This window comes from Peromyscus maniculatus, chromosome 14 (genome assembly GCF_049852395.1).
Source record: "Peromyscus maniculatus bairdii isolate BWxNUB_F1_BW_parent chromosome 14, HU_Pman_BW_mat_3.1, whole genome shotgun sequence".
Classification (NCBI taxonomy): domain Eukaryota; kingdom Metazoa; phylum Chordata; class Mammalia; order Rodentia; family Cricetidae; genus Peromyscus; species Peromyscus maniculatus.
The window spans coordinates 44,013,551-44,040,775 of record NC_134865.1 but is presented as its reverse complement, the minus strand read 5'-3'; the positions used below and the strand labels follow the sequence as shown (position 1 = coordinate 44,040,775).

The 27,225-nt window shown below is 45.8% G+C and overlaps 1 protein-coding gene across 4 annotated transcripts in view; it reads right to left on the bottom strand.

Moving 5' to 3' along the window:
• Positions 1-27,225, bottom strand: part of Daam1 (dishevelled associated activator of morphogenesis 1) — a 171,054-nt gene that overhangs the window by 8,401 nt on the left and 135,428 nt on the right. For 2 of the 4 annotated variants that reach the window (XM_016008994.3, XM_006990720.4), the window contains exons 16-23: positions 22,771-22,800; positions 21,587-21,693; positions 14,104-14,188; positions 9,691-9,797; positions 8,109-8,197; positions 7,155-7,323; positions 3,740-3,847; positions 1,964-2,024 (exon numbers count right to left, since the gene is read on the bottom strand). In XM_016008994.3, the coding sequence (XP_015864480.1) occupies positions 1,964-2,024; positions 3,740-3,847; positions 7,155-7,323; positions 8,109-8,197; positions 9,691-9,797; positions 14,104-14,188; positions 21,587-21,693; positions 22,771-22,800 (756 nt within the window). The remainder of the gene's footprint in view (positions 1-1,963; positions 2,025-3,739; positions 3,848-7,154; positions 7,324-8,108; positions 8,198-9,690; positions 9,798-14,103; positions 14,189-21,586; positions 21,694-22,770; positions 22,801-27,225) is intronic. The other 2 variants (XM_006990719.4, XM_076550854.1) reach the window with 1 other exon arrangement.

Genomic DNA, 27,225 nt, shown 5'->3' with positions numbered 1-27,225 from the left:
CATCACTGACTTGGACAAAGCACAATTAGAACACATGAATATCTGGGTGAGTTATGCTCTGTTGCCTCCTAATATGTCCAGTTATAGCTAGATATTTCAGCTGCCAGGGGCAGAGAAAGCTTCGGCCCTAGTTGGTATTTTTTGTTAACTTGATACAAGCTAGGGTCATTTGGGAAGAGGGAGTCACAGTTGAGAAAATGCCCCACTAAACTGGCCTGTAGATGTGTCTTTAGGGTATTTTCTTGACTAATAATTATTATGAGAGGGCCCAGCTCTTTGCAGGCTGTGCAGCCCCTGGGCAGGTGATCCTGCGTGGTGTAAGGAAACAGGCTGAGTAATCCATAAGGGGCAAGTCAGCAAGCAGTATTCTTCCATGGCCTCTGCTTCAGTTCCTGCCTCCAGGTTCCTATCTTGAATTTTTGCTCTGATTCCTGTTGATGATGAGTTGTGATATGGAAATGTAAATGAAATAATCCTTTCCTCCCTAAGTGGCTTTTGGTTATGGTGTCAACCACAGCAGAAAGAAACCCTAAGATAGCTTCTGCAGACCCTTGCCTACTAAGAGCATGATGTAGCCTATGTCACCCAGGAAGGAGAGGCAGCACAGCTATGTTTTAGCAAGCAAAGCTACAAGCACATCCCTGAACACCACCCTGACCGGGTCTTGGTCTATGCTAACTCAAACACAGGGCTCAAGAGTGACCGCTACCTGTCTTAGAGATGGCACAACTGCTGCTTGAGTCTCAAGAAAGTCTACCTGAGAGGGAAAAGGTAACCATTGCAGTTTATTAAGCATTCCTGGCCAATAATGTCCCGGGGAGGCTGGGCCTCCTGAGATCCATGGAGAGATGGTCAGGTACCCGTAACACAACTCTTATTTCCCCGTTAGTCCCTAGCCCCTCAAAAACATGCTCAGAAATTTTAGTGGGGAAAAAAAAGAAAAAAATATTTTTATTGGTACTGTCTTCAATGGATTCAATAGTGTCTAGGTTTGTGATTAAAACAAGAGAAACAGGGGTGCCATGGCATTTGGTGATAAACAACCTCAAGGCATTTAAGGGAGGGGCATGCCTCTGAATCAGTAACCTCACCCAGGAGAGACAGAGCCAAGCAGGCGGGACCGACCAGGAGTGGTGGCTCTCATCCCGGGCTTGCTTCCTGGCAGCCTCATTCAGGTGGCACTCCCATGGTGTCCTGACTCAGCTGTGCTACATACACTCTTCCGACTCCTCTGCCTTCGGACACATTCCTATGGTTCCTTTTGATCTTCTGTACCTGGGCAGCCCCCCTCCTATGGACCTTTTCACACCACCCTGCTTCGAAGCTGTAACTGGAGTTCATGTCCTCTAGGGGAGCACTTCCTCCGGACCATGTCAGTCCACCACCAGCCTCCAGGCTAGCCTCAATCCGGCCCTTTCATCCCGCTCCTCTTTGATCACTGTGCTTATCTAGACAGGGTCCTGCTGAGGGAACTGGCTGATCTCACCACTGCAGCATTGGAAGGCAGGGACTCTGGGTCACCATGACCTTGTGCCTTGGGCACAGTAGTCCCAAAGGTGTGTGTTTGGTAAAGACTCCTCAAAGGGCCCGTTCAACAGCAACCGAGAAGTTGCTTTAGTCTTCAGAAATCCAACATCAAACAGTAATGGCACCTGGAAATGGAGAGGGTCCTTGAAGACTGCCTCACCCGGCCCACTCATTCTGAGGAGGCCTGCTTTCCAGGTGAAGAGGTGGCCCTCGAGGTCCACTTCCAGCTCCCACTGCAGTCAGTCCCTCAGGACATCGCTGCATGGAGCTGAGCGGCCACACTGGGCACAGCTTGTGCTGGCCTGGTGGTGGTTGTTCTGTCTGATGGAGTCCTGTTTATCCCGGGCAGACTGCATGCCCAGGGTGCTTGCTCAAGGCCAGCGTGCCAGCAGAATGGTGAGGAGACCGGCAGTTACAGTGGGAAGCAGGTACTCACCATCTCCACAGCCTTCAGGCCGCTTCTCAAGGTGCTTATCTCTTTGTCCAGCTCAGTCATGCTGTGGGAGAGAGCAACATCTTGGCAGTCAGCATGAAGTTCACAGGAGTAATACACTGCGGCTTGACATAGTTCATGCTTGGGTTGGTGTGTGTGTGTGTGTGTGTGTGTGTGTGTGTTAAGTTTAGTTTAAATGATTAAAAATCCAGGGCCAGTGAGATGGCTCCATGGGTAAAGGTGCTTGCTGCCACGCTTGACAACCTCAGTTTACTCCTCAGGTGGAAGGAGAGACCAGACTCCACAGTTGTTATGACTTCCAAAGACTTGTCATGGCATGTGCTTGTACACACACACACACACACACACACACACACACACACACACAAATATGATAAAATGAAAAAAATCCCTCCCTTTTACTCTCAGATCCCACAAAAGGCTACAGCATTTTAAAGAAACATGGAACTTATATATATAGAATTTTTCTGTACATTTTTTGTTTTCCTCAGCCAGCAGGTATATTTTACAGGTTAAAAACAGAAGAAAAATGTCTCCCATGAGCACAAAAAAAAAAAAAAATTGATGTTTGACTCACAGGGTCTCTGCTTCAGCACACTGCTGTACCTAGAAATGAGCATCTGCCACACTCTGCTCTCTAGGAAAGTGGCTCACCCAGACCCCATTCAGTCTGGATGCTGCTGCTCATCACGGCCACAGCTGAGCGGACAGCACTTAGCCTCAATCAGCAGGCATTTTTCTGAGCGCTGTCATAGTTATTTCTCATTTTCATTGCCTTCTTTGTTTTTAGTGGAGAAAGATTATTTATTTCACAACTTTTAAACATTAAAGATTCAAACTCAATTCTCACAGACAATTCCCACCATAACAAAGAGCTCACCCATACTTCATTTACTCTAATAGATTAATTTCTTGTGCTACCTACTGTATTTCCTACCAAGTTCTGCAGAGGGAGATAATTAGCCTACTCATTCTAGGTTGTAAATTCACTGCGAAAAGGCACAGCTTAAGTATATATGTATATCAAAAAGTTGGGGGAGGTGAGGAACCAGTGAGGAAAGCTGCCTGCTTCCATCTCTGAAGCAGCCCAAGATCTGTGGGGAAGGTCTGGCGACTTTCCATTGTATTTTTAGTTTCTTGATTTGCATAAAGACTGCTTCCTATTAAAGGGCTGCCTGGTTCCAAGGAGTGTGTGTATCTGTGAAAATGACTGGCAGCTCCCTCACATGGACGACTGCGATTTGTTTTACATGTGTCCTCCTTTAGCTCAGGGTTCCCTGTGTTGAATAGAGCTGCTGTGCAAAAGCATTAGTGGGCTGACCCTCAGTCCTTCCACGCTGGGCAAGCACTCTGCCATTGGCAACACCCTCTGCGATTGTTTTACTCTTGTTGTCCAGGTCAGCCTTGACCTCACTTTGTAGCCCAGGCAGGCACTGAACTTGCAACCCTCTTGTCTCTGTTTTCTGAGTTGGAGAAGCTGGGATTACAGGCCTGTGCCAGCAGGCCTAGCTGCTTAGACTCTGGTTACTACGAAAATCAGGTTTTACACAATGGGGTGGCGAGTATTCCAAAGGAGTAGAACAAATATACATCCTTGAACACATCTGAATAATTTGGATGTGATTCCAACTTCCTTTCTTATGGCGTTCAGAGGGAAGGAGAGAGGGGCCGCTTCACACATCTGCACATCTGTGCGGTGAGGCTAAGCACCTCACGCTGCACAGGTAAGCTGGGAAAAGAAGCTGTCGCCGTACTCACTTGACTTTCGCGGCTTGAGGAATATCCCGCAATTCTTCATTTAAATTGAGGACCTTGGGGTACTTATTCTCCACAATAGTTATTAGATAGTGCAAAAGGGTAATGTTCCTAAAATGAAAGAAAAGGAGAACACTCAACATGATTAATCTGCATATGATTTATATACTCAAGGGGCAGGAACCAAAACACATTAAGAATTGGTAGAGTGGCATAAGAACAGTTGTTTAACCCATTAAGGAGAGCAGCTGCTTGGAAGCCTAGAAGTGCTTTGCCAGTCTGGGACAACTCACTGCTGTAGTCATTGGTGATGTTCACTTAAGGGTTCATCTGAAGAGCGGGTGGACAGACAGTCCCCATTTCAGTGCTGCTGCTAGAAGCGGACTGTAATTGTGCCATTCATTACCCATATCATGTCCCTGCAGCTGCGAAGTCACTTCTAAGTTGAGCAGTTCTTCGGCTCTTAACTGCGTGACCCTTAGTAGTTCTCACAGCTGTTGGTGCCATTTCCCTGTCTGGCGATGACAGGGCTGAACCTTGCCTGACCTGGACTGGAAGAGGGGTGTCTGATAATGCCGTCAGGCAAAGCTGTGTTAGCCTGGTCCTCCTGTCACCAGTTACGGCACATTATAGTCACCTGGGGCCAACACCAGAGAGCCATTTAACTGAGATGAGGTGGGACCAGGCATAGATATTTGTTAAAATTCCCTGGTTAGTCTAGCGTAGATGAAGAACTAATAATCTCCCAAAGCTGTTATAGTTAGGAGTATATAAATACCTGTTTAGTAACATTTCCATAATTAGGCAGCTTGCTAAATCACAAGGCTAAGCCACAATCCCCCATCCCACCTAGACCAAAGAGAATCGGAGTTGCCTATCCATTTCCTATAATAATGTAAAGCATTTCCAGTACCCTGTGGCTTTACCCAGACAATACAATCCTATTCCCAAGTCGAGGGCTCAAAGAGATTCTTTATTTTTGTTCCTGTCAGTAATTAGGAAACAATTTCCACCAAAGCAAAACAGTAGCCACTATTTTGGCTGCTCAGGCTTCTGTGAGCTTGCTACACTTTATTATTCAAGGATTCCTAGTCATAGATTCCTACCTGTTTGCCCTGGGCTTCTCTCCTGAGGGGTGGGGGTGGGAACAAAATGCCAGCAACTATCACAAGAATGCTATTTTCTTCATTATTTTAGAGACATGCTGTTTTATCTGGAGAAGTTTCCATTAACTTAATTGGACCATATGTGGTTTTAAAAATTAAACCCAGGCTAGACTTCCACATTTGTTTGCTATCCAAATAACACCTCATTTACACAAAGAGCTTTGTGAAGAATGAACAACTGAATAGTCACACATCAGGCCGGTCCTGGTGGCTACTGACTGTACCCTCACTGAAACAGCTTGACTGTCTCGACTGTATGCCCCGATCCAAGTGAACGAGCGGCTGCCCACTGGCCCACCACTCCACCAGGTAACTGTGGCATTATGCATACTGGTGCTACATTTGGGGACCATCTTCAGAAGCAGACAGAGGAGGAAAGACATCAGAAATAGTTTTTATTTATTCCTTTGAAAGAGCTTGTACACGTAAATTCTATAGTCATTTTAATAAGCAGACGACCACGTAAGCGCCAAGTCATCAGAAGGTGTGTGGATGAGCGGATATTTGATTTTGCATGTGTTTGTGTGCATGCCATCAGGCAGTTGAAGAGGTGGTGTCCTTTCAAAGACGGCTGCTCTCCATATGCGAATAAGAGGCTACAGGTCCCCATTACAACTCATAAACAAGACCTACTTATGGGCAAAGAGCAGCACTGTGGACTGACCTGCAGATCGCGGGTTAAATCCTTCTTCAGGGGTGATGAGGGGTGGGGGTGGGGGACTAAGCCACTTGGCATTTGCCTCAGTTTTTTCCTGACAACATGCGGTAAGGAACCTGGCCTGTGTACTGACGGCCTCCATGACATGTGTGGAGGTGCTCTGAAAAAGACTGGGCTCCCATCGAAACGAGGGTGGCAGGGTTTTATATAACAAAACTGCACTCGCCACTGTCTCCACGACGCAAAACTAACAGCTTAACACATGGCTTGTTCCTTTATCAAGGACTGAGGGCTGCTATACACTATGCTTCACTAACCCTATAGAAAAGATAGGGTAAAAAGTCTCATTAGCGAGGCGTAATTAGGGAGAACAGTCCATCATACTACAAGGATTTGGTTCTGAGGACTTTACCTTGGGAAGAACTGTACAAGTTCCTTTGAAGCCAGTGAGAACCTCAGAGAAACAAAGCTCTTGGGAAAACTCGAGCTAATGTGCGTGATGACCCTACCTGCTAGGGGCAGAGGAGCTGGCACCTCAGTGCCTCTGACCAGACTCTGTTCACCTCAAGTGCAGCGCTGTGCACTCCTAGGACACATTTTAATGAGCCTTGAGCTGTGCAGCTGAAGATTAGCAGGCAAATGCATTCATGTGGCTGCCGGTGCCAGCCTGAGACTAAAAGGCACATTCCTGGGCAAGCTGGCAGTTTTCTCCTTTCTCTGGAACACAGTTCTCTGTGGAGGGGTGGAGACTAGAGAGGCCATGTGACATCCAGAGCCGGAGGGCCAGTTCTCGGCTTGGGTTGTGCAGAGGTCCATCAAGCTCTATCTTTATGACCAGTGACTTCTCTCAAGTAGATTACACTATACTTAAAAGTTAAAAAGTTTTAGATTTACGTGTGTGTGTGTGTGTGTGTGTGTGTGTGTTTGTGTGTGTGTGTATGTGTGTGTGTGAAATGGCATGTATGTTGGGGTCAGAAGACAAGCTGTGGGAGTCAATTTTCTCCTCCTACCAGCTGGGGTCCAGGGACTAAACTCAGGTCTTCAGTCTTGAGGCAAACATCCTTACCCACTGAGGCATCACACCAGAACCATGAGTTATTTATTTATTCATTTACTCATTTTAAAGGTAGCCAACAAAAAAAACTTTGGAAGAGATCAGTGGTTCTCAACCTGTGGGTTGCAACCCCTTTAGGGGATTGAATGACCCTTTAACAGAGGTCACCTAAGACTATTCGAAAACACAAGTATCTACATTATGATTCATAATAGTAGCAAAATTATAGTTATTAAGTAGCAACAAAAGTAATTACATGGTTGGGGTCAGCACAATGTGAGGAACTGTACTAAAGGGTCACAGCATTGGGAAGGTCGGGAAGCACTGGAATAGACGGTGTCCCTGTGCACTGATAACGGATGAGGACCTCTGAGAACTGAAGGGCTGCCTGATTGAGACCAATGGGAGGGGAATGGAAGAGCAGGAGCATACCCTGACAGCTGTAGTGACTTGGCAGGCACTATAAAAGTTAGGTTCTACAAAAGTCACATTCTATAAAAGCACCCCGATGCTCCAAGTGCTGGAGGGTACCACACTTACTTGTCAATACTGGATTTTGTGTCTGCAATCTTGTTGAGGCTGGAGATCTTGAATCCATATGCATTGCCTCTCTGTCCTTTATTCATGTAATTTCCAAAAGCCAAAACGACCTCTAGGAGCTGCTTGAGGGCGCTGCTCCTGAACACCTCCTCTGAGCCAGAACGAATCGCTTCAAAGCAAAACACACCAGACACAATGGTTAGAGCCAGGGCTTTCAGTTATGCCTGTCCTAACTGAAGCCACATGTCCTAACAGACACTAACGATGTCAGAGCGTGTCACCAGATTGTGACTGAGCCCTTTCAAAACACACCAACTGGAAGCACAATTAACAGCTAACATGTGAGAGATCTCACAGAGAATGGCAAAATTTCTCTCCTTCCGCAGCCCTTCTCGGGACTGACTCACTAACCTTAAACAGGTAGGGAACAGAACACATGGCAGACAATTCCGTTTCCAAAAATTTGCAAAACTCCCTTGCCTCGCGTGAGTCAGATCGGTAAGTGAGTCAGTTCTGCTGATGGTCATTTGGATGGGAGCTCAGACTCCAATTCTGCTGTACATTCTGTAACTGTGTTCTGCAGTACCATCCACATCGCAAACATTTCTAAACACAACAGCCTAAAAATCTACCCTTAGAAAATCCTAGTCGGGCACTGCTACGAGAACACCAATCATAGGTTCAATGCTAGGAGTAGCAAAGCCATCCCTTAGCCACATTCAAGTGGTCAAAACCCCAGTCCCTCTGAGGAGCTCAGGCCTGTGCAGGGGCTCCAGGGCCCAGGCCAGGCCGGAGTGTGCAAGATGCAGCTCTTATGTGACCACCCACTGGAATTTCAAAAGATTTCCAGCTAAATGCCACCGAAGCAGTTCTGTTTACTTGGCGTACTTGGCTCGGAGTTGTACATGGGCACTTAAGACAAACATTGCTTCCTGCTGTGTGGCTTGGTCTTACCTTCTACTTTGGGTTTCACTTCCGCCACACGCTCTGCGAACTTCTTTTTGAAGTACAATGACTGTAGTCTTTGCTGGTAATGATTAATCCTGTAAGAGCCAGGTGGGTTGATTAACACTCAAGATGAGAGCCCAGTTCTCTAGAATCTGCATGGGGGATTTGGATGACTGCCTGGGGTCCTTCACTTCAAACCTCACTCACAGTACCCACAGCTCTTGGGGAAACAGGAGATGAAAAGGAATACGAATGTAGACTCTTCACTTTTTCCCACTTCTCTCAAGTCTCTTAACTTTTCACAAAGTTTGGCCTTTGGCAAGGCTACAAAGACTAGTGTCTGTCATACACTCCTCATGGCCACTCCCAAACCTCTCTGCCCTGCAATCAGCTCACTAAGCTAGTCTCCTAAAGGCAGGCAAGCTTAGCCTCCCACAGCACCTAGAGGGGACAGGGAACCTAGTAGCCTCTGATCTGCACCTACGCCACAAGATTCTTGTTGCTGGTTGTGGGGGTCACAGTGTGCCTTCTCACAAAGCTTCTGAAACACGTGTTTAAACCGCTCATGACAGTTTCAGTATAGAAGGTCCAGAGATCAAGCCCTTCTCTAAAACTATCCTGTTTCCCCAAAAAGACCTAGGTTTGCAGACGTGCCTCTTACTAGGTGACCTTAAGTAGGGCCTATCTGAGTCTCCTTTTCTCTGTGGGTTGATGAAGAGAATACTTCTCTCCTGGAAGTCCCTAAGGCAGGGCTGCTAGGAGGGTTACATGAGAAAACACTTGTAAAGATCTGGACAGGCTCGAGGAGCAACAGCTATCTCTTTCTGGTGGTCAGTAGCTTGTCTACACTGAGGACTGCAGAGCACAGCTTCAAAATTCCAAAGTTAGCCTTCGTTCAACGGAGTCTCCAAAATGGTAAGTTCTGAGGGAATAACACAGAAGCACATCTGGCCACAGCAGGAATGGAGAATGAGAGACAAAGGGAAGGGGCTACTGGCTTCCCAGACCACCAGCCCTTCTCTAGTGTGGAATCAGTTCACTAGACCTGAGATGGCAAACTGAATAAGCTCATACACCAAACCCATACAGAGCAGTGGCTGCCGCAGGGGGTTCTGGAAAAGGGTTCAGAAAGCTTGCTGAGGCTCCATGGGAAGAGTACATTGCCTGAGTAGTGACGTCTGCCTATGTCTTATTCATCGTGGGGCTCAGGGCGGACACTGCCACAGTCTGTCATCCCCCTCCCTCTAATTTACAACAAACCTGAGATGTCAAGGATGCTGAGCTATTATCCCCAGACATCAAAGCGCTGGTGAGCGTGACCCAGGGAACACGAGAGCACACTAAAGCCGGAGCACACGAGCCCAAGAGGCCCACAGGACAGCTGCAGAGTCGCCTGCACACTGGCTCACCCAGGGCAAGAACTCCCTACAAGCAGGGGACACGATCCCCACAGCTCCAATGTGGAGCGCTTTTAGAACTAAAACAAGCGCAAGACAGAGGATGGGTCTAAGCTCTTTATCTTGAACTGGAGTTTAATTTCCGTACTGAGGCAAAGCGCATCCTTCATTTCCAGTGTCTTCCAGCTCACCTGCTCATCTCAAACAGGAAGCGATCAGCCTTGGCCATGCGGTCCAGCTCGTGTTTATGTTCCTCTAGCAGGTCAATGTCACTTTTCTCAGGAACAAATTTCAAAAGCTAAAAGTGCATCCATGTATTAGTAGAGGGTTATAAAATCTCAGCAGTAGGTTTTTATCCTTTCAGCTAATTCGCTACAAGATGAAATTTAAGATTTTCTTCGGTTACAAGCCCTGCGGCTATTTACACATTGATATGATAGCAGCTTTAAATTGGCCCGAGAATCATCTTCTATTCTCTGGCACCTTTCCAATAAGAACTGTTGACATTTCAGAGGGCCAATCCTCTCATAAGAAGGCCATAAAATTGAATCTCTATGAAGAGAGATTCAGCCCTCAGCCTGCATTTCAAAGCAGGTGGATGTAGCTATCAGGAACAGAACCTAGGTCTCTGACTCCCAGAGTTCTATGAAGTTTTTTTCCTGTTATATCATGGTGGAATGAATAATTACATTTGTGCTTTTTATTCAGATTATTTTTTCTGTTTCTCTAATTCCACCTTCTTTATTGTTTCATGTAGAGTTCAGTGAGAGAAACAGTGGGAATATCATATTTTTTATTTCATACTGTATTTTCGAGGGTGAGAATGAGAAATGGAAGAAAGAGCAACAATATGGAAAGAAGAAAAGGTTTCTTTCCTCTATGTCTGACTGCCGTCCAAAGCACACACATTCGAACACATCTGTGTTTCTTTGCGGCTGTGTATGCGTGCTATTTTCTAAATCAAATGCTTTTCCCCCAAATCAAAGGAGACCCTCCCCACAACCTGACATGACTTGAGGGACTCATTTGATAGGTTTTCAGATGTGAGTTGGGACTCACAAAAAGCAGTTGGTCTAGGAGCGACGTGTAGAGAACGAGAATTGGAACTACAGAGAAGAAGGCATTGCTGGGAGGTGGTACTCAATTAAGAATATTCTCGGGGCTAGAGAAAACCAGTACCTGAGGGATGAGGACAAGAAGAGGAGGAGGAGGAGCCTATAAAGGAGACGGCAGAGGTTCAGCTGGAGAAGCTATGTGGCATCACATGGCCAAGGCAATGTTTCACTGTGGAGTCAGGGGCCATTCATGTCAGGCATCACCAAGAAACCAAGGAAGAGAAGAGCTGCCCAGGGTCCTGTGGCTCGGGCAACAGGAGCTGTGAATGTCCTCGCAGTTTTAGGAGGTGGAGAAGACAGATGACAGTGGGCTGAGTGAACGGGAGAGTAGGGACCGGCTCTCCAGGATTCAGAGCATGTCAGGAAGAGAGACAGTAACACTGTGTGTGCACTCACTAAAGATGGAGACTTGGCCCGCTGAGCGCTCAGAGGGTGAGGTGGAGACTGAAGGGAGGAGCAGCCCATCCAGCTGGGCCCCCGCCTAGAAGGAAAGGATGTACCAGGGCATTAGAGAAGACAGCTCCCTTGCCCTCATGGGATAGAAGGGAAGAGAAACGAAAGCAGATGGATGCCAGGTATGTTTCTAGGCATTTCTGTTCCCGGGCTCAAAGGGTGTTCTTCTGCATAGGGAAGGTTGTAGGGCAAGGAGAAGAGAGGAAGATGAAGGGTGTTCCTTTCCCCCTTAGTCTGGAGTTTTGTCTTCTGAGCTAGGGAACTCTCTTCTAGTTTCTTCTTCTAGAAAGAAACATCCTTTCTCCTGTCTGCCAGGCTCCCAGACGGTCTGTGATTAGAAAAACATCACCATTCTGTGTCTTCTGTGACTTGCAAGAGCGCAGGGAGAGGCGTGTAAAAAGCCGAGGCCCATCACAAAGCAGAGGCGAGAGAGGTAGACTGCGTGTGGATGGTTTCCCGGGGCACTGGAGCCAGGGGAGCACCTGGACCAGGAAAGATGCTTTGCGAGGAAGAGGGGCTCACTGACCTCAGCCATGCTCTGAGCATGGCAGCCACCTGCAGCACGCAGCATGGGATGCATGTGGCCCTCATGCAGGCCCCACGCAAAGGTAAGGAGATGCCGGGACAGACATCTGTCTGGAAGGGAGGCATGTGGAAGAATACCAGGCGGAAGAACATTACGACAAGGAGGGAAAGAAAGAGCGTGGGAATGGAGCAGAGAGCAAGAAGCTCACAGAATTATCAGGAGAGACCAGGTCAGAAGTGTCCTTGGCCAGATGCTGCATCAGTGGACAGACTGTCTTCCTTGTTTATTTGGAGTGTGTCTTATTTGCACTGCAAACCCTCTTGGCAGGGCTCTGCAATCCTTTCCCTCAAGGAGGAATTTTGCTGGATGCAGTTTCACAGGAAACAGATCCTGGAGAATTTTAAGCACATGGCCTTGTCGGTAGAGGCTAAAGACAGAAGGACCAGAGCAGCTTGCACACAGTTCTCCACTCCTGGTAGAGACTTGAGGTAGGGTCCCCCAGAAGCTGGGGCAGCTGTATAGTGAGAGAGGAAGAGCAGAGATCTGGAAACACCCCTGGATGGGAGGGGGCGCTTTAAACCGCATTCACAGAAAATCACGGGAGACATGAGGAAAACATCATTAACTATTTTGAAAATGAAACCAAAACCTGAGATGGCAGCTAGATAAGTTGTTCTACTGCCAAGAGTGGGGGTCTCACGCAGGACAACTCCAGCTGCAGTTCTACTCTGCTGAGTCCGCTGCCTTCCAGGATTTCAGGGGGAACCATCGGAGATGCACACGAAGACAGAGGGACAGTTTATGCAGAGTGGCCTCAGCACTCAGGACTCAAGACACCCCTTTCCATACTTTCAGAGCTGTGTATACACACAGTTGCCACGTTCAGCCTGTAGTCATGGTTGCTGGTACCCACAAATGACCTTGAGTGGGCCTGGCTCTGACAAACACAGACCTTAGACCTGGATCACCCAAAATCAAATGTGTCCCAAGGATGAGAGACAGAAAGGAAGAATATCCTTAAAGCTATTGGTCACCACAAAGCTCAGAAACCTTCAAGTCCTAAGGGACCAGGGGGAGAGAGACAGATAAAAATTCTTGGAATATGTACTGGTTAGACACCCATGATAGAGTCGGACTGGCTAAGCAGAAATGCTGCAGAATGACTTACCCATTAGACTGGGTAAAATTTCTATCCAGGAATACTTGATGTGGACTACCTATGTGTAATTCCCAGGGGCTAGCCCTGGAGTTGTGATTTATTGTGATTTATGACACAAGATGCCACAAATGAACAGAGACATGACTTAGCTCCAGTAAACAACTCAGTCCCCATAGGACAGGTGTGACCATGTAGAACAGGTGTGACTGACTGTGTAGAACAGGTGTGACTGACTGTGTAGAACAGGTGTGACTAACTGTGTAGAACAGGTGTGACTGACTGTGTAGAACAGGTGTGATTGACTGTGTAGAGCAGGTGTGACTGACTGTAGAACAGGTGTGACTGACTGTAGAACAGGTGTGACTGACTGTAGAACAGGTATGACTGTGTAGACAGGTGTGACTGACTGTGTAGAACAGGTGTGACTGACTGTGTAGAACAGGTGTGACTGACTGTAGAACAGGTGTGACTGACTGTAGAGCAGGTGTGACTGACTGTGTAGAACAGGTGTGACTGACTGTGTAGAACAGGTGTGACTGACTATAGAACAGGTGTGACTGACTGTAGAACAGGTGTGACTGACTGTAGAACAGGTGTGACTGTGTAGAACAGGTGTGACTGACTGTGTAGAACAGGTGTGACTGACTGTAGAACAGGTGTGACCATGTAGAACAGGTGTGACTGACTGTGTACAACAGGTGACTATACTAGGGTCTAGTGGAGGCTTTTGTGCTTGTGGAAATGATGAGCCAAAATGCAAACTTATGAATTAACAGTGTGCAGAGTAGTTTTTGATCTCAGAGTACTCATGAGATTTTCAACAGTCCTGTGAAACACATTTTCCCACTAACCCCAGCAGATTTTTATGGGATATTAAGACAATAATTTAACTGAAGTTTTAGGGACAGACAGACTCTAACACTGTGGTTCCCCAGCATCTGGCAGACTTGTTTTCTTTTTATTTTTGAGGAGATAGAGAGAGTGGGGAGGTGAGAAAGAGAGTATACATGGCTGGCATGTGATGTGGGTGCCTTCAGACACCAGAAAAGAATGTTGGATTTCCTTGAGCTGAAGTTACAGGTGGTTGTGACTTAGTTACTTGACATGGGTGCTGGGAACTGAACTCGGGTCCTCTAGAAGAGCAGCAAGTGCTCTTAATCCCTGAGCTATCTCTCCACGCCCAGTTTACAACCTGTAAGCTTCCCTTCTCCATGATCCTTCTGAGGAACAATGGAAGACTAAAGACCCTCTAAAGCAATGCATGGGGCCAGGTTTGGCCTTCCCAATTCAGAGATGAGAAGATGATCTATTAGCAACAGCAGATTCTCCCAGCATCCTCTTGGCAGCTCACCTGTTCTAGCATGTCCTTGGGCAGATCCTCCTGTTCATCCATTGTTAGAATTGCCCGCTTGATTTCATCATTGGATAATTTCAACCTGGAGAGAGCATATTTTACTTTGTTAATAACATTGTTGTGATTGTTACAATTTCATGCAAGATGACTCACTCCGCTACACCAGCTGCTGATTTTCAAGTATGGTTTTTCTCAAAATCTCAGCCAAGGCTTATTTCCTGACAACAGAGGGAACTAAAATAGGATTCTGAAACAGCTTAAACATTCTTTCAGGGTTCTGTAATGTTCTGCTGACAGGGGACAAGCTGCCATGTTCTATCATTAGTTTCCTTAAAGAAAGCTGGAGACGGGGAAAGGGGGCACAATGGCCTTCTTACAGCCAACACCCCCAAATTGTAGGTGAGAGGAAAGACGTCAACCTTTGGCCTCACTGTATGGAGGGGAGTTCCAGGTGTGCTGCCTGATTAAAAATAAATTCTGATAAGCTTGGAAACCATACGCGTGGTTCAAGAGTTGAGTGCATTAATATATAAAATGAAATATATGATCACTTCATAGGTGAGGAATTTTCATACATGTAATTTCATTTAATTATGAAAGTAACTGTGACAGTCTGGTGTTTTGTTTGTTTGTTTTGTTTTAATTAGATAAACAGGCTCACAATGGCCAGTGATTTGCTCGAGGTCAAACGCAGGAGTGCTGGTATCAGCAGCCAGAGAGACGGCTCAGCTGGGAGTAAGCAGCCAGCTCCAGCCTGCTGACCTGAGCCCAGGGCAAGGTGGAGGGGGGACTGACCCCATAAAGCTGTCTTCTGACCTCTACAGGTGTGCCACAGTACACACCAGCTCCACATCACAAATTCAATAAAAAAATTCAAAGTGACAGCATCGACATCATGGTACCCATTTTACAACACAACCACCACCCATGGAGTTAATATCGTACGGCAAAGGACTCACATAAAACTCCTTTCTCGTTCTGTCTTTGTCTGCCCATAAGCTTATTTATTTAATTAGGAATTTGTATCTTAGGTCAGGATAAGAAACTACTCACTATAAGATGTAAGAGTTATGAAACGGAAACATAAATAATGCTTTTATTCAATATAAGAATAGTCAAAACTGGAGCCAATATTCTTAATCATACTCTCAGTTATAACAACAGAATCTAGAATTGTTCATTCTCTCCTGTACACATAACAGTTACATGCCTTTCCCCTCCAATCTAACACACACAGAGAATGTGGGGGTGTTGAGTGAAATGATCCATGGAAGGCTCTTGGTAGAGTTCTTGGACTTCCAGGGGCTCACTGTCTACCAGGTAGACCTCTATACTAGAAAAATGCAAAAAAGTATGACTTTCTTATAACCTTAACAACACTTACATGCTGTGAGTACATCACTGAAACAGTACTCAGTGGGGCACTCACTCCCAAAGCATTCTTAGCCACATTATTTCACCCAGGTTTCATCCCTGTACATGACAGAACCAGGCCCAGGAGAACTGAAAACGAACCGGAAGATCTATCCTATCTCCAAGGTGATTATAAGTTTTGGGAGGGTCGGAGATCAACAGCAAACCTCTTATGACACAAGGCACACGCTCAACCCATCTCACAAACAACCTGCAAGGCTGAGTGAATGGATGGAGGATTCTGGGGCAGTAGAAGGACACAGACCCTTTCCTGGTTAAACCCACCCACTCTGCCGTGCCAGCGACGTTTGCTGCATGCACCAATGGCCAGAAAAGAGAAAACAAATTCGGGATGCTCCTGCTCAAACCGCATTGTCTTTGTTTCATGTTCTCAAACAGAAATACGTCCTCTAGGCAAAAATGCCAATCTGTCCATCTGACACACACAGTCCACCTTCCCCCCATCTGGGCTGTGGTGCCATCCTGTGCTGAGTCCAGACAGGCTGGCCCTGGCAGAAGCCTTCAGCCTGTTTCAGTTCACCCTGGATCCATCACTGCCTCACGAGCATGCTTACCAGAACAACACAGAAAATCCACAGGAGTAAAGTGGATCACAGAAAATCCACAGGAGTGAAGTGGATCACAGAAAATCCACAGGAGTAAAGTGGATCACAGAAAATCCACAAGAGTGAAGTGGAACACAGAAAATCCACATGAGTGAAGTGGATCACAGAAAATCCACAGGAGTGAAGTGGAACAATTTAGCTAAGTTGGCCTGGGTGAAGAACACAGAGGGAAAAACTGTGGCCACACCAGACTGTCGTTGTCAAGGCTCTGGGCAGCCCTGGATTTCAGGACGTTACAGGCTCCTAGGCCATACAAGGCAAGGAAAGGACAGTAACTCGAGGCTAAAATTGCCACTAATAAAACCCAGCTAGCTTGGAAATACCTGCAGTCGCCACCAGAAGAGCCTTGCGTATTGTTACCGCATGGCTTTTTCACGGGATCCGTGCGTGCATGTATGTGCGACACGGCACTTGTGTGGAAGTCACCGGACAACAGTAGGGAACTGCTTCCCCCTTCACTGTGTGGATCCCTGGGATTGAATTTTAATTCTTAGGCTTGGCAGTAAGTACTTTACCCCCTGGGACATCTCATGGGACCCCAAGTTCTGCTCATAAGAGAAAACGAAATGAGCTCTGTGTCTTTTCACACCAGGGTGAAGAAATCATCTCGAGCCTTTCTGCTTTGCATTTAAAACTAAAGGGGTTGACAACCGGAGCGAGAACCACCGTCAAAGAATCGGGTTTGAATTTCACTACTACTCTCATGGAGTGTGGAGCTGCTTGCCTTTGAAATTGTATATATTTATGCTCCTCCATTTCCAGAGGCCATCTGGACTAAACTTTCTCTTAATGTGGCCCACAAAGAGATGGGAGACTTGAATGAACAGTGCTTAAGAAAATTTACCTGTTAATAGAACAGTGTGCACGTGGCCTGCTGGATCAGACAAAGAAACCCTACCTGGGGAGTAAGGGGGAGGAGTACCTGCCCTCCAGGACAGTTCTACAGCCTTCCAAGTTCTTGGTGTCGTCTGTCACTCCCAGAATGAGCCTTTCATCTCTGTAATTTAAGGACCTCCTGATTCCAGCCCTTCCACTGCTCTCAGGGATTGGCAGTGCTCGCAGTGTGCCACAGGGTGACAACTTTGGGAGCCGCCTGCCTCCACTGTCCTTTCAAGGCAGGAAATAAGCCAGCCACCTTAAAATGGTGTTTAACTCCAGCTTGCTCTGCTCGGGTATTTAGAAACTTTGCTCAGAGAATTGGAACATTCAGAGATAAGTATAGCAAGCTAGGGATGGACGGCTAGCTCAGTCTCCGCTCTGCTTCAGTGGGTCGAAGCCAGATCCTCCTACTTAATAAACTAGCTTTTTGTGGTTAATGACACCCAGGCTGCCATGTCCAGAGAGGAACTGGAGAAACAACAGCTGTACTTGGGAAGAGGTTAATTTTCAATACAGACCTGCCTCTGAGTTTCTTTTTTTCCCCCTAGTGTGGGTGGGGAGGTCTGTTTTAATGATTAAAGCAGTCTGAATTTTAAACTGCTACATGTCACCCATACACACAGTGGAGAAGCTGCTCCTTATGCTACTGGGGGACAATGATAATAAAAACACAATTAAATTTGATTTTAATACATAAACAGATAGGAAGCAAGTTCTTAATGGCTTCTTATTCTGGGGTACCTCATGGCCACTCCACTCCCCTCACATTGGTGACAGGTAAGGCACCGCAGGGGAGGGGGGCGCCCCCATAACAGCTTCTCTTCCTTCTGCCCCAAGAGCTTCAAGCGGCCTTAGTCACTTCATCTGTAAGCACCTACTTACCGGGCACAACACAGGAGTCCCTGCTGTGGGCTCCAAGCCAGGTGGCAGCAGGTCCCTTACCTAAGCTGTGTTGCCCATAAGGAAGCTGTAAAGGATATCCAAACACTGTGGGCATCTATCTGAAAATACGGCACATGGAATAAGCCAGCGCCTCTCATTGCCATAGACGCTGGTGTAATGATTGTTGAGAAATAAATCCATCAGCAAGAGAAGAGATGGATGACAGCCTTCAAGAGTAAAACAAGCAGGAAGGGGGGGACACAGTATGTGTAGGAAGGTAGGGAATCTTGACATAATCTTGGAAATAGTTCTGACTTTTGTCCCGAAGCACAAAATGAAATGCCAACTCCTATCAAAGTTTCTCCATCTCTGTCAATTCTGGCCCCTGCCCGTGTCACCTGGACAAGAGAAAGAGAATCCTCTCTGATGTCTCCCCTGCACCCAGTGTTAGATCCCTTCCACCTTCTACCGCAAACCAAGCAAACTCAAAGCCACATTAAAACAAACACACTGGGACCTTGGGACCAAACCCCATTCCTGATGCCACGATATATAACTGGCTATTAGCCAAGCAGTGACCACGGGGGCTTCATGCACGTGAGGCTAGATCTCATTAGCCCATTGCAGAACTACAGTGGCCACGATCTCCACTTTATGGAACAGGGGCTATGACTTGATTCTGGACTGGCTTGTGCATACCCCTAAAAGGCCTCAGACATGAGCCTTAGCTATCCTGCCGGGCCTCACTGAACACAACTGCTCCCTCTGCTCTCCTTCTTCAGCAGGGCTCGCTTTTCTAGCCTAAGGCTGCTCCCTCCCCCTGCATCTCTGGCGCACACACTCGGAGGCACACTTTCTCTAGTACGCCCTGCTCCAGCCCCTCTCTTGTATGACTGAGCTTTCTGTGTCCTTCAGTTGAGGACAACTGTGCAAGCCTGAGCTCTGTGTCTTCTTACCAGTAACAGTTTTCTTCTCCACTCAGCCTTGAGCTTTCAAAGGCAGCACTAACATTGGTCTGCTTTCTTCACTGTGATAAACTACTGTAAAGACGGTGGAAGGGGGAGGGGGACGTGTTGGCTCAGGTGTTGCAGTCCATGGCCTCTTAGCCCTACCCCTGTCATTATGGGCCTACTGTAAGGTGGAACGTCATGGTGAGGAGGGCACAGCGAAGCCAAAGGCCATGATAGGTTTGGGAGGGAGCGGGACAGACAGGCGGAAGACAGAGACAAGATAAGCCCTTCAAAGATGCACTCCCAGTGACCTCCTTCCTCCAGTGAGGACCCACTCCATAGTTAACTCGCCTACAATCCAATCACGAGTCCATCAATGGATTAATCCACTGATAATGTTCAGAGCCCCTGTGATCTAATCACTTTCAAAAGTCCCATCTCCGAGCTGTGCACTTCAACACACGAACCTTCAGAGGACATCAACTATCAAAACCACACCCTAATTCTGGTACCGCCTGTGCACGCAGCACAGTGGTGTACCAGCAAAAGCCCTCGAGTCCCACTGTCTTACAAGAGAAGTACAGGCCTGCTTTCAGGTGTGCCCACTGCTTAAGTCCCAAGCTACTTTCTGTATATGATGATGCATTGCCAAGGAAAGAGAGAATGAAATCTCCTAACTCACTAGAAAATGAAACGAACCACAAATTCAAAGGAAACCAGTTTAACTTCTTTTACTTTGACCTCAGCAAATTTAACATCTTGGTCACATGTGAGACTGTGGGGTTTCAACAATTCTCACCCAACAGAAGAGCGTGCACACTGACATCCTGCAGCAAAGGGGGTTCTAACCTGCTGAATACGGAAGCACTTACTGGGACTCAAAAGGACGTTGTCATCCTCATCACACCATTTTGTTGTGCTCGTCATAAAAATCTATTAAGAATTTCCATAGGTAATCTTAAGCAGGTTCCAGGCAAAATGTCTTGAGGGGCGTTATACACACACTAAGTTACTTTACCTTAGGCTCTGTGTCTTTTGAGGTAAAGGGATTTACATACCACAGATACAAAATAATTCCTTCAATAATGGAATGGGAAATTAGCCAGAGAGAGTTGTAACCATATCTATACCTAGGGTAATTATCTTGGCTGACACTAAGCACTGGAAATACTTTGTCTATGAGGAACAGGTCTCAGTTTATACTCTCCAAGCATTTCAACACTACAGAAATTCAGAGCAATGTCTCTCTTTGTCAAGTTGTGTTCAAAGTGCTCCAGACAGCAAACACACAAGATATAGGCAGAGATATTCAAATCAAACCAAAACAACAACTTGGGGCGGGGGAGATGGCTCAGCAGTTAAGAGGACTTGCTGTTCTCCTAGAGGACCCACGTCTGCTTCCCACACCCACACAGCAGCTCACAACCACTCTTAATCCCAGTTCCCGGGGATCTGACCCCCTCTTCTGACCTCCGTGGGCACCAGGCATGCACATGGGGCACAGACACACATGCAGGCAAAACAGTGACACACAAAATAAATCTAAAAACAAAACAAAACAAAACAAAACTTTGCCCAAATCTTTACTCCTTTTTCCAATCAGGAATGCTATTGGGAAATGGTAACAAAATCAATTCTATCCACTAGGGAAGGAAGGAAGTAGGCCTTCACGTGGTGCCTTCCTAAAGTGGATACTCATCTAACTTAAGCATGGTTCATGGAGCCAGAGTGAGGATAAACACAAAGCCCCGCCGTTTATATAGCTTCCAGCCAGAGCAGAGATGAAACGGTAACAGGGTGGCTCATGTTACCTTACGAGTTGCATTAAAATGCAGGGATCTCATGGAGGCTCAATTTCTCTTCCACTAAAGAAAACATTTGCTCCTTAAAGTAATACACACCCAGCCAACAATCAGGCTTCTATGCTGAGACCAAGCAGTGGCTCTTTGTGTTCACAGACTCAGTGCATGGCCAGTTAAGTAACAGGACTACTCTTCCTCTTAGCTCTCTCCAGGAGAGTCACCTTACACCGGCCTGAAGCACACACAACCCTTTTTTTCAGTCTGTAGCCCACCCTTTTAGGTCCCACCATCAACATCCTTTACACCTTCCCGCATCTCAACAGCATTAGTTATCTTTGCCTAACTACATAGCAAAACGCTACTTGAAATTCAGAATGTCCTAACAACATTGCCCGAGGCTACAATCACAAGCCAGCCCCCCAATCTCCTTTTCTTCATTTCAAGTTCTAAGGGTCTTAAAATTCATAAGTTATAAGAAAGATTTCTGAACAAGCCTGAATTGGCTGAGTTAACATCTCACTGAGATTTGAGATTCACATATCTTTATAAAACAAAAACACTCAAAAAGAGAATGAACTCAAGTGATGCTGAGATATAAAAAGGAGACATTGAAACAGAGAAGTATCAACACCGCTCCTGACTGTGACAGTGTGACCCAAGAACGACATCGTCTCCATAACTAGGAGATAACAACGCACATCAGCTCACTTCTCAGGCTTCTGGAAAGGAAACACCAAGATGGGCATCAGGCCTGAGAGACCTCACCAGGGAAGGTGACACTATGAAGAAGTGTCACTTCACCTCAAACAGCGGGGGCTCAGAAGGCCTGTCCCCCAGTAGCAAGTGAGTCAAGTGAGAGTCAATATGTGGTTCTGAGCCAGAAGAAAAGCTGGCCCTACCAGTCATGTTTATTCAGCACCAACGGTACCTCGACAGAAGGATGTTGCAATTCTGAGCTCTCCGACCATCAATCACTGACAGTTCTTTGACTTTGAGTTTGGAACTCAGTGTGTCATCAATGGCATCTGCTTCTTTCTGGAAAGAACACAAGAGAAATCCATCAGAGTCAAATGGGGACACTCCGACTTGAGACGCACACTTTTCTTCCACATTTTCTGTTCACACGCACACAATGCTCACATACACACATGGGCCGAGCTGCGATGAGGAGGCGATGTTGGGAAGGGGGTGCAATCAAAACAAAGGCTACTCTCCTTGGCAAAGAAAATAAGAAGAGCTGACCACCCACATCTGAAAAAGCATTATTTAGAAGAACAGAATGCTTCCAAGTTGAAGATGTGAAACAACGTGCATAAATTATCAGTGAGAGGTGCCATCCTTTTGTCCCTCAAATCTCTAGGGACAGCGGACGGAAGAACTGTCACTGTGAATCAAGCTCAGCAGAGCCTTGTCATTACTGGTCCAGTCACTTATTTACAGGGCACATTCACCCCAGAACCATCTGCAAACTTAGCTGCCAAGAAAGCGGAGCAATAAAACCACCAAACGCCTTCATGTATAACAGGAAGTTCCCAAAGGCCAAATGTACCTTGCATTTCCCAAGCCTGACAGAAGGACAATGGAGAGGGGGCAGTTGAAGAAATCTCTTTAGTTACCCGAATTAATAAGCAAACACTACTTGCATATTTTATCTACATATTCATTCACGATGGCCAGACATAACTAAGGCGACACAGGTATAAAACAATTAGATGCAAAATACATGTGAGGTATTATATTAACACAAAGTTCAAGGTGAGAACACAGACTACCTCGGTAAGTAGCCAACTTATTTCATTAGTGGTTAGAGACTTTCAAAAATGTATTATGGCAATTAAAAAATATAAAGAGACCAGAAAGCTTTTGAACTGTGTAACAGTTTAGGAAGCCAAGGCAGTTTGAACCAATAATGGAGCACCAGGAGGCTAAACAGCAAAGGTCTCTTGTGCTCAGATTTCAGGCATACTTTTAGACAGTCCAGTTAAGAGTCGAATCCCAAAGTGGAACCGCTAGGCATTGAATTCCACTATTTAACAAGATAGCCGGGGCACTTCAAGCTTACAGTGAGCCACGGAGTTACGTTAAGTAAGGGTTATACAGTAGCTTACTTACCTGCTTGGAGTTACTGTTCACAAAGAACTCCTACAGCCATGGCAGAGGCATAGAAAAAGCAAATCAGATACATGCAGTTCAGAAACTAGAGCAGCAAATGGGGAAAGTCAAGGCAGTCAAGGAACTGGTGGTGCAGGGGAGAAAGCAGGAGATGCTTCCTGCCTTGCAGTCATGAACTCAAGTGAGCCTGTCTGGCTGAAGACACAGTAAAGATCACAGTACCAGACATTTGGTGTAAAGGAAGACAACAGATGGCATTTGCTACATTCCGCTTCGAGTGGTAGCAAATCAGATTCAGGAAAGAAAGGGCTTAGAAGGACAAGCTAGGAGTACAAGTCTTCTTTAAAACAACCACCAGGCTCCCATTTATGCAATGTGGTATATGCACGTATGATGTGGCGCACGCACACACACACACACACACACACACACACACAGGGCGCTCAAAACCAAGGCACGTGCACACATTAGGCAAATACTCTACCATTGAACTATACTCCCAGCCACCATGTTGAATTTTTAGTTAAAACAGAGATTGCCAATTAAATTAATCAGTATGTCTGAACAATGGCCACTGCTATAGAAAATGTGCTTTTCTTTTGGTGGGAATAACCTGTCTTCTTGTATCATCAGGAAGAGTTAAGAAAAGTAAGTGGAGCAACCTAAGTAAGGCCAGCTCAAGTACCCTGGAGGGTCCAAACCACGGCAGCAGGTGCTGTGTGTGTGTGTGTGTGTGGGGGGGTGGCAGAGGGCACAGCACATGCAATTGAGAAACCACTAACTCAGTTGGTAGGCATGTCTCAGTGGTCTCTGGGCTGGTCAAGCATACAAGGTCACAGCTCCTTCTTGAATGAGTTTTTAGAAAAGTTTTGGAGCGAAGATGGGAAAGAGGAACTAATGGCATGCTACAAGGAAGTGGTAGCTTTTCCTGCATACTTTTACAGGGCAGGAATGAGCAAAGCTTCAGAGCACAAAACACACCGCAGCTTTCGGGCCGACTGTGTGTGCACCAGCGTTTGCTCAGCGGATTCCTTCAGGTCTCCCTGGTCTCGGCAGCACTGCCAAGGCCAGTTTTAGACAGGCGAACATTCTTCTAGTGGGAAACAGAGTGAGTCCTCCCCTTGGGCTGCCCACACCGGGAGGACTACTTCGCTGGAAAGGCATTTAAAAAGCAAGCTGACAACCACAAGAAACGTGTCTTCTGCCCGATATCCTAGTTTTCTTTTGCTCGTTATGATTCAGATCTTCTACTCTGAGGCTCTTTAGGACTCTTCCAAAAAAAGCAGTGTTAAGGGCAGAAGGCTATGGTGAAATGAACCCTGTGAAGTCAGCTTAACCGAAGAGAAAGTACTCCTTTAGATTAGATCCTGCTCTCATGCCTACTCTTCAAAAAAGAAATTTTTATGGAGGCTTCCAGGACCTCACATTACACCTAAAATTCATTCACTGTTGCGAAAGGAAGACATCTGACCTCTGGTATGACAGTCTATGGAATCAGGCAGCTAGCTGTCATTTCCTGGCTGTATGCCCGGAGGTGAACCAGTCTACCGTCTTTTATCAATGAGAAGGGTAAACGTGATAAGGCAAGTTAAACTTCCTACGCAGTATCAGACACATCGTTATAAGCCCCAAATCTAGAAGCACACACAAGACGTAACTGTTTTAGCTTTAGAACTGACAAGTCACTTTCCCACTCTGCTCTTCTTTTGGCTGAGTGGTAGAGTGGTTGGTCCGGATCTTCCATCTGTAACCATGAGCAGCAATAAGCATGGGCGCTAATAGCTAAGTGATACATCTCACCTTTCCAGAGAGGGTGAAGAATGCCACGTGAGGGCTCGGCAATTGCTAGCCTTAAGACAACACTTCTTTGAAGACCCAGTAATCAGCATATTACAAATAAAATCACAAATAGGATGGGTTTTATTAGGTGGGGCGCACTAGAAATAATGAAACTCCCAGGTTCATTTCAAGTATGCAAAGATTCTGTTTGAAACTTTATTCCCTCGGAAATCAAAGGGTAATAGAAATGATCTTGGAATATAAATATGAGGTTGGTATTTGTATTTTCAGGGACCAATGCTTGTAAACTACTATAAATGGTTTCACAAAGAAATGATGGCCCAACCTTGCATAGAAAATGATAATCCTTACATGAACGGATCTTAATCCTTTCAAATTGAAACATACGCTAAGAATTACATACAATCTTGTATTTGCTAACTCTTACCGCGGAAACTAGGTACAGACCCTCAAACTACACTTAAAAATTGGGTTTACTTATTTCTGTGTATGTGTGTGTGTTGTGTGTGTATGTGTGCGTGTGTACATGGGTACCCCCATGCCATAACATATGCACAGAGTCAGAAGACAATTGTGGAAGTCTGCTCTCCCCTTCTACCACATGGGTCCCCAGGGTTTGAACTCAGGTCATTTGGCTTGGTGGCAAGTGACTTTACCTACTAAACCATCTGTCCAGCACTACAGTTAAAAAACAAATGAACAAACCCAACAGCAAGTGTCACAGTTTTTCTTGTCTTTAAGTACTAAGACTGAGAATCATGACGACGGGGACCTGGGGCTACAGCTCAGTGACAGAGCCCTTGCTTAGTGTGTGTGCATGAAGCCCGAGACTCTGTCCCCAGTGTGCAAAGCCAAAGCAGAACGAGAAAATTGACATGGTTGAAGGAAAAAAAAAACTGTTAAATGATTTTTTCAATGTGAAAGTCAGATGCAGACTAACTTAACTGTAAAAAAGAAATATAAAAAAGGAAAAATTCCTTTACGATTCATAAGGAACCTGTAGCTCACCTGGATATTCCAAATGAGACCCTGAGGACTTACGATACTACACTCTCACAGGAGAGCTGGAGAATGGGGAATGGAGCCTGGGCCAGTAGCTGCTCTCCTTTGTTCCCTAAGTCAAAGGAGCGTGGCTTTGAAATGGCCACTCTATGGTGAGCACAGGCTCCTGAAAGAAGAACTGTCCTCAGGCAAAGGGCAAGAAGGAGGGAGACACTGTGAGCTGCTAGTGGGCTGCTAAAGAGTAATTCTACTTCCAGGCAAATGTGGTGTTTTTAGCTCATTTTCCCTCCATCTGACTGCATAGATACGAATTGATAGCATGTCAAGGTGAAAATTTCCCATTAAAGATGTGAGGACTACTCAACTTTATCTGAGTAAAACTATTACACAGCATCTAATGTTAGGTATTAAAAACTGGTCTCTTGTGGCTATCCTGGAGATCGTGTGTAACGCAGTTCCAATGAGAAAAAGGTCTTCAGATTCAAGGGATTGACTTTCAAATGAACTTGTGGAATGTGCACAGGGGAATAGCTGCACGCTATTAACTCCATTTCATGGGAGGCATAAGCTTACATAATCGGCTCTCTACACCTTTAATGCATGCACTTACAAAAAACCCACTCCCCACAGTCTGGTAGTGGTAATGAATAAACCACAGATTAGAGAACAAAGGGAGACCAAGAACTCTGCACTCTGTACTCCTGGGTGTCACCTGTTGGGATACTGAGTACACACTAAGCCCTATTTTCAGTATCTGTAATATCAGAATATTACGTCCCTCCTAGAGCTGGGGTGAGAATTGAATAAGAAAGTAAGTACAGGAGCTCCTTGAGCACTAAATTTTAGGGTTGATGTGATTAAGAACTGTTTATATCACCTAGTGCCAGAAAAATAGCTAGTTTTCAATAGTGACCACCATCTTGGTCCCTGTGACAGTTACTTATGGTTTTTCCCATCTCTGCTTTATAGGATAAATATATTGTGGTCCTATGTAAAGGTTGAATGTATTTGCATCATTTGAATCCTTTGACACACTAAATAGAATAATTCTCAAATCAATTGATATATTTTATATATTTATGTAGATGTGTGTTTATATATACATGCATATATACATTCCCAAAGTGTCACTCCTTATTTAAATCATGCTAATCTGATACTGCTGTGTTATCTCCAAATTAGGCTCTGAGGGTCCTATGGTACTGACGTTTTTGTGTTCCTCTTCCTGCCTGAAAAATTCATCTACACAAAGAAATGGCTGAAGTCCAGAATGTGACCAGTTTCATAGCTTTATATGAAGGAAAAAGATGACAGAAAAGATGGGTTCTCGATATTCATGTGGTACTAGAAATAAGAGCGGTTTAAATGTGGTGCTAATTGCGCAATGTGCTGCCATGCCTGGAATGAACATGCACAGGTCTCTGCTGTTGCCGCTCTGGGATGAAGGACTAGTCAAGTGGCAGGCGCTCCACCTCATTTACTCTGATCTACACATTACAATTGAAATGCCCGTAGCTTTTCATTTTCTGACTCTCAACAATGTAAATGCAATGAAATGGCTCAAGTTACCCTCATTTGGAAAATAGAGTGATGGTTTCTCTTCTATTTTTATAGCAGAAGGGAATATTTAAAATACTCAAGTGGAACGGGTGT